At 30.3% G+C, this 6,992-nt stretch overlaps 1 protein-coding gene across 1 annotated transcript; it reads left to right on the forward strand.

Annotated features, from left to right (window-relative positions):
- The first annotated feature begins 1,166 nt into the window (after positions 1-1,166).
- Positions 1,167-6,410, forward strand: LOC8262535. Its single transcript, XM_002527759.4, has 5 exons — positions 1,167-1,324; positions 1,548-1,771; positions 2,893-3,138; positions 3,774-3,922; positions 6,093-6,410. The coding sequence occupies exons 1-5, from the start codon at positions 1,271-1,273 to the stop codon at positions 6,281-6,283; spliced, it is 864 nt and encodes a 287-aa protein (XP_002527805.1). The 5' UTR covers positions 1,167-1,270; the 3' UTR covers positions 6,284-6,410.
- The last annotated feature ends 582 nt before the right edge of the window (positions 6,411-6,992 follow it).

The following is a 6,992-nucleotide window of genomic DNA, read 5'->3' on the forward strand; positions in this document are numbered from 1 at the left end:
GTAAAGAGATTTTTAAAAGGAAAATCTATATTATTATTGTTACAAAAAATTTCAAATCAAATAAAAAACGGAACATTAATTTTAACAGAATTTAAATATTCATAAAATTTTTTAAGAAATATTTTTAAGTATGATAATATTGTAATGATAATTATCTTTTATATAATATTCTTATATTTCCAAACAACGGAAAATACTTTGTAATAGTTTGATGAAATATAATCTAATAATTTTTTTAGATTATTTTTTATATAATATTTTTGCAATATGATAATATTGAAATTTTGTAGTGATAATTATTATTACATTATTTTTTTATAATATTATATAATGTTATTTGAATATGAATGAGTAAAATATTTTATAAATATAATGACATATATAATATCTGTAGTCAAATTTAAATGTATGATCTATTGTAATAATATTTAGATATAAATAACTAAGAAATTTTGAATGAGTAAATATGATGATATGTAAGATTTATTTATAAATTTTTATATTAATTATTAGTATATTATTATATAATAATTTTTTGATATAAATGAGTAAGAAATTATATAAGTATAATTATGTTTATAATTTTTGTAAGAAATTTTTTTTATTATTTTATTTGTATATAATTATATAATGATATTTATAATTTTTTTAAGTCTTTGTTAGTTCTAAAAGAAATCGTCAAATAAAATATGAGTTCTTACTTTAAACATTTATATATATTTTTAGTATGCGTTTTATATATTATGTTGTTATATTTGATAGTTTAATATTTGTGTTGAATGAGTAGTTTAATTTGTGTTTAGAACTTGTATAGCAAATTTTTCTAATAAAATTAAAAATTAAAAATTATATTAAAATAAATTATTATAGCCTAAATCATATTAGAATTATGTATATGTTGAAATATTTATTTATCATAATTAATTAATAATTATTTTAGATTTTTTTTAATAATTTATTTAATCATCTATTATATTTATATTATTGATATAAAAAATTATGGTAGAATTTACTCGAGTTGAAGTAATTATATGAAATAGTAAAAAATGAAGAAAAATATGGGAATTAATATGCATGTTAAAAATATTAAAATGAATATGAGAATAGAAAGGGGGTTTTAATTGCACATCACCGTATCTACTTGGCATATGACTATTGGCAAACAGAAAAAGCTTAACTTAGTTCGTGGTATATAATTTTATTATTAAGATTCGAGATAAAAAAAGAATTGAATCTAACAATTTCCTCCTTCTCGCAAGAGAGCGATCTAATGGCAGAACAAACCGATACTCGAAATTCTCCCGAGGACAACAGCAAACATCATGTATATTCTTTTTCTCCACTGTCAATCGATATCTTATTATTCCTCCTTTCTTTTTTTTTTCTTTAATCAATTTTACATTTGATGGCATGTTGAAATTGAACATGAACAGCTTCTTTTATTTGATGTTATTTTACTTTTTTTATAATTAATTTCTAATAATAATGAAATTATTGTGATTAGGGTTTCTTTAATAATGTTTTTGAGGTGTTGATTATCTTATTAGGTTCTGGCATGCTCTAGTCTCCCACCTTATCCATTTGGTGACCTTCAGATGTATCCAATTGTGTACCCTGCTATGGTTCCTGGTTTTACACCGTCTTTGCAAAATCAGGATCAGATGCATCGCGGGGCTGGCATTTATGCTGTGCCGGTTCCGCCAGTTATGGGTCCAATTGCCGGATTTCCGTCGAATACACTTATCCCTCTCACGTATAATGTACCTACTACGTAAGTGTTTCTGTTGTAAGCTATGATTATGATTAGTAGTTAATGTTGTCAACTTGGCGGCAAGTATTAATTTCTACATATACAGGCATAAACTTTGGAGAATAGTAATTAGTTTGTGACTTCTGTTATCTGAGGACTCTTGTGGGCTGTAATTTGTTTACATGTGCTGCAAACTAAAACATGGATTATGTACTTTATTGTTGTGGATTACCTTTTTGCAAAAATCTTTGTTTTTTAATAATTTTTTCTCTATTATTATATCAAGTTCTTTTCTATTAGCTGTTCGGGGATTAGATGTGCCACTATAGGCTTGTCTTCTTCTTTATGATCTGAATCCTTTAGTTACTGCTTAGTGCCTCTGGTGTTAAGCATTATACTCCTATCTCTTAGTTATTTTTTAACTACAAAATATTAATTACCTGTTGGATTGAGTTTATAATGTGCCATCTCTCATCCTCGTGGCACCATCAGGTTCCATTTTTTTCCATAATAAACTATATATCTTTTCTTCTTTGTCCTGAAAGTCTAAAACAAGCATAACTACCTTGTTAGGTAATGTTGCATTTTCCCCCTAGACAATTGAAGCTTTTGTTACTATTAATATTGGTATAAGAGAATTGTGAGAGATCAAAGTCTTTTAAGCCTTTGTGAACTCTTTTATCAAGCTACTACCATACAGCATATATGAGCTAGGTTGGGTTTATATAGAAATTGTTGCTGCACTAAGTAATAATTAACTGATAGCACTCCAAAAGTTGAGTTTGCTGGGGTTTCAATTGCTATAGAAGAAATTATGATTTTTACTAGGTTAAATATCTTTTCATGAAAATTTTAAGTCAAAATTTGGATAATCTTTCCCTCACTTTCTCTGCTGAATCTCTTCCTTCATTTTGCCTATAAATGTAGTAACTTGTAGAGAATGTGACACCAGAACATAGCAGAATTATGTGATGTACAGGTTAGACATTCTGTGTGTGCTTAACTCATTATAAAATCATATTAGTTGAAATAATAAATGACAACTGAGAAAACCATGATATATATGTGCAGAAAAATGAATTACATGATGAAGTGTGAATCTCTCAACTGGTTGCCATTTTTTGTTTACATTTCTTTGACAGTAGGTCAAGTTCTAATGCTGGGGCACCCAGCGATCATGGACAAGGGGGACAACAGCCACAACAGCATCAGCAGCAACAGCAACAGCCTGCAGCTCAAAGACAAGTTGTTGTAAGGAGATTTCAAATTGCATTTCAGCTTGATTTATTACTTATACTTAAGCTGGCAGCTGTAATCTTTTTGTTCAACCAAGATGGATCAAGACAAAGACTTGTTGTGCTCGTGTTCTTTGCTTCACTTGTCTATTTGTAAGTCACTTGCTATTAAAATTGATACAAGGTTATGTGTGTTACTCAATTATGTATAATTTTTGGTTGCTTATTGAATGGCTTGGAAAAGTGTATAGAATAATCATGTTTTATTTTCTGTACAATGTTTTTTTCCTGCACAGTGTATTTACATAATTTTACCCCGATTATCTACACTTGAAGCACATCACATGCAATGAAACTTATAAATATAACTACTTATAGTCAGAGTCAACTGATGAATTCAAATGATTACCTATTGCAATTTATATCCAAAGAAATTTTAACCAAGTTCTTATATTCAATTTAAATGATTGATTTTTTGGAGAACTTTCATTATTTAGCGTCTTAAAATAGAATGCTTTTAGGAAAGCAAAGAATCAGAAAGCTTTTGAGAGTCAAGAATGCTCCGTGGGGAAGATTAAATGGTGGTATAGCTCTAGGAAAATTAAATATTAAACATGTTTCTCAAAAATGTTGACTTTGGTTCATAATATTTGAGAGTGATTTTGTGTCACTTTTTTGATGCCAACTTCATACACAACACCAAGTCAGCTGTTAGAGCTCTTCAAGTTCAATTCTCCTATCCTTCTTTGAGCAAAAGAAGCTAATTATCTAGATTTCAATTGTTGCAGATACCAAACTGGAGCTCTCACACCGTTGGTCCAGTGGCTCTCACAAAGCATGCAAAGGGCAGCTCAACCTCCCCGTCCACCTCGGCCGGTTGTCAGACCTGAAAATGCTCCTCCTGTGGCAAGGCAGAATGAGATTGTTGCACTGGCAGGTATTTTCTCTTCCTTGGATGTACGCTTAGCAACAAGTCTTTTTCTCCTCCTCCTGTTGTGTGCATTTCATGAAGATTGTACAATGTAATCCTTCTGAAATTTTTTAGGTTTAGGCCCAAGGTGGTGAATAATGATATAGTTCTTTTAGTCCCTTTGAGAAATGCAGCCTTAATCAGGTTGGAAATGCAGTGCATGATCCATCATGGTGACAATACTAAGTGGACATGACACATAATCAAAAAGTTCTGGTTTTATGTGCCCTTGATTATGATTATGCTACAATTATTTTATCATGATTATGACATGAAAATTATATGGTATCACCATTGAGTTGTAAACCCAAAATATGCATGAATCTGATTCTGTAAACTGATTATAAAAGAAGTTATTAGTAATGCCATATATACTTATCTGCCTATTGCCATTTGATTTTTTGAACTATTTTCTGCATCTTCCTCTGTTTAAAACACAATTGACAGTTAACAGAAAAATATATTTTTTTCTGATCCAGTGGAAAACGAGAATTTCAAAGAAAATGACTTTCAATTTTACCATTTCTCACATCTACTAGTTCTTCTATTGTTATTATGTTCATTTCCTTTTGAGTTGTATGGTCAAACATTCTCATGGTTTGCTTGCAGGAAAAATTAATTGTTTCTAATGTAGTCCATAAACGGAAATTACCAATTGATTTTAGTCTTACAACCAAAATGGTAGCAATCATTCATACTTATTTTAATATTTTGGCTAAATTGCCAAAATAATCCTGTATTTTTATACTTGTTATCAAATTTAGCATGTAGTTTTTAGATTTTAAATTTCAACATCATACTTTAACATTGATTTCAATCTTAGGTTTCGTAAAATTATCAGCTAAATTTGCTGGTGGCGTGAATTACGACACCAACAAAAATGGATGAGTCAAAATTGGAGTTGTTGATTCTTCCCATTACTAAAACGCCGTCGTTTAAGCACATAAATTAATATTTTTTTCATTTCTTAACTTTAGGGTTTTATTAATTTTATGTTCTTAAATGACAATGTTTAGTAATGGCGTTGCTTAGCCCTTCCCATTCTTTTGTTGTGGGAGTTCATGCTAATTTAATGTTAAAGTATGGTACTGAATTTAAAATTTGAAAACGTGTTAAAATTGTTAACAAGTGCAAAGTACAAGTTTTTTTTAGCAATTAAGCCTAATATTTTCTTCAAACAAGTAATCAACGTCAAGAATAGGTACAATTCTGACTAGAATGTATTCTTTTCTTTCTGTTTTACAACTTGTCTTTTGAAGAAGAGCAGAGCACCCTGAAAAGGTTCGGTGAGTATGCATATATCCACAATGCATACAGGAGCAAAGGCCAATTTGGCTCGTGAACCTTCAAAGTGGACCACTTCAACCCTTTTCAACCTTTACAGCCTACTTATTACAAGTTCTTGCACTTTTAGCCATTTAATTCCATTGTTATGGAAGTGCAATACTTGAAAATGCTGTTGATTCATTGAAATAATAAAATAGTATAACAAGATATTGACTTAATGAATTTGGTTCTTTTTCCTCTTTTTTTCGAATTCTTTAAATGTAAATGCAGTCTCAAATCCTAAAATGAAATCCATCAATTCCGTCTCGAATCAAAGATTCTTACAGTCGAATTTTCCTCCAAAAATATTATCCAACTTTTGATCAAAGATCTGCTTTCTCCAAATCAAACGAACAACTAATGAAAATGTTTATGTTGCCTATCAAGGGAGGGACTTCTCGTGGTTTTCTAACAAAGATTTCAGTAAGAAAGTATTGAAATGATGAGGACATTAAATTTTTACTCATCACCAATGCCTTCTTTTGAAATTAGTTTTGCAACTTGGAAAACTTTTTTTAATCTTGTATTTATGAACTGGCTTGCATCTACTAAGCTTCTGATATTGTTGATCTGGTTTATGTGAAAGCTTTCTTGTTTGGTGTAATTGATGCTGGTTGTGTTATTTGAAATCTTTGATGCCTTGCTCTGGTGATGCTAGTGTATCAATTCACACCTCCTATCTTATTGTATCTTCTGTTCCCCATCAGATTGGATGGTTTCTAATAGTGAAGGTTAATCCATGTTGGAAGGCATAATTTTATTTTCTGCTTTGTTTAGCGTTTAGTAATACTCGTCATTCCTATTGTTGCAGAGGGACAAGCTGTAGCTGATAATGAAAGTCATCCTCCAGAGGACGGTAACCAGGCCGTTGAGAATGAGAACATAGTAGAACCTGGAGAAGGTGACGGCGGGAACAACTGGTGGGGAATTGTCAAGGAGATTCAGATGGTTGTCTTTGGCTTTATCACTTCTCTTCTTCCAGGTTTTCACAATGTAGATTAGATCATAATGTAGTGGCAAACTGACTTCTTCAACTACTGTATAGAAGCGGGAAGTGCTTGGTTTCCATTGTTCGCCTCAATTGTTGTTTTTCTGCTGTTTTCTAATATGAGTACCGCCATTTTACTTATGGGGTATGGCTTTAATACACATAGCTTGCATCTTTTAACTTTAAAGCGTTAAATGCAATTCTATGTGAGGTTTCGGGCGAGCCTATTTAGATATGTTATGGGGTATTACAACATAAGGTCTACATAGCAAAATTATGCAAAATCTTATTCCTAGATTGGCTGAAATTTATTAAGATTTTCATTTTATTTGTAAATAAATTTTAAATAGAATTTTTTACAAATAAATTTTTACATTTGATATATTAAATAATTAGTTTTTATGTTTGGCAAAAGGTGCAAATAAGTTTGTGTATTTTTGTCCAGATAGTCGACTTTTAAAGTGTCTCACTTATGCCTTTAGCATTTGAAATAGTTCAATTAAACTCTTCTAGCTAGCGGCGATTTAATGAAATTCGCTAAAGGAGTTCAATTGAACTGTTGTTCAAACTTTAAGGGTTTAAGTGAGCCACTTTAAACAGTTGGCATGTAATTGGAATTATAATAAAAAAGCAAGGACTTATCTGTACTTTTGTCTTTAAATTCGGTACGTTCTGAATGTATGTAAGCATATAATTCTCTTGTTATAAATACATTTTGAGAGA

Source organism: Ricinus communis, chromosome 3 (assembly GCF_019578655.1).
Source record: "Ricinus communis isolate WT05 ecotype wild-type chromosome 3, ASM1957865v1, whole genome shotgun sequence".
Lineage (NCBI taxonomy): Eukaryota > Viridiplantae > Streptophyta > Magnoliopsida > Malpighiales > Euphorbiaceae > Ricinus > Ricinus communis.

What these genes read in the sequence shown, in the direction of transcription:
- LOC8262535 (XM_002527759.4), top strand. Translation starts at nt 1,271, where the DNA reads ATGGCAGAACAAACCGATACTCGAAATTCTCCCGAGGACAACAGCAAA. An exon ending in ACGTATAATGTACCTACTAC is followed by an intron (nt 1,772 to 2,892) that starts GTAAGTGTTTCT and finishes TTTCTTTGACAG; the next exon opens with TAGGTCAAGTTCTAATGCTG. An exon ending in TGAGATTGTTGCACTGGCAG is followed by an intron (nt 3,923 to 6,092) that starts GTATTTTCTCTT and finishes CTATTGTTGCAG; the next exon opens with AGGGACAAGCTGTAGCTGAT.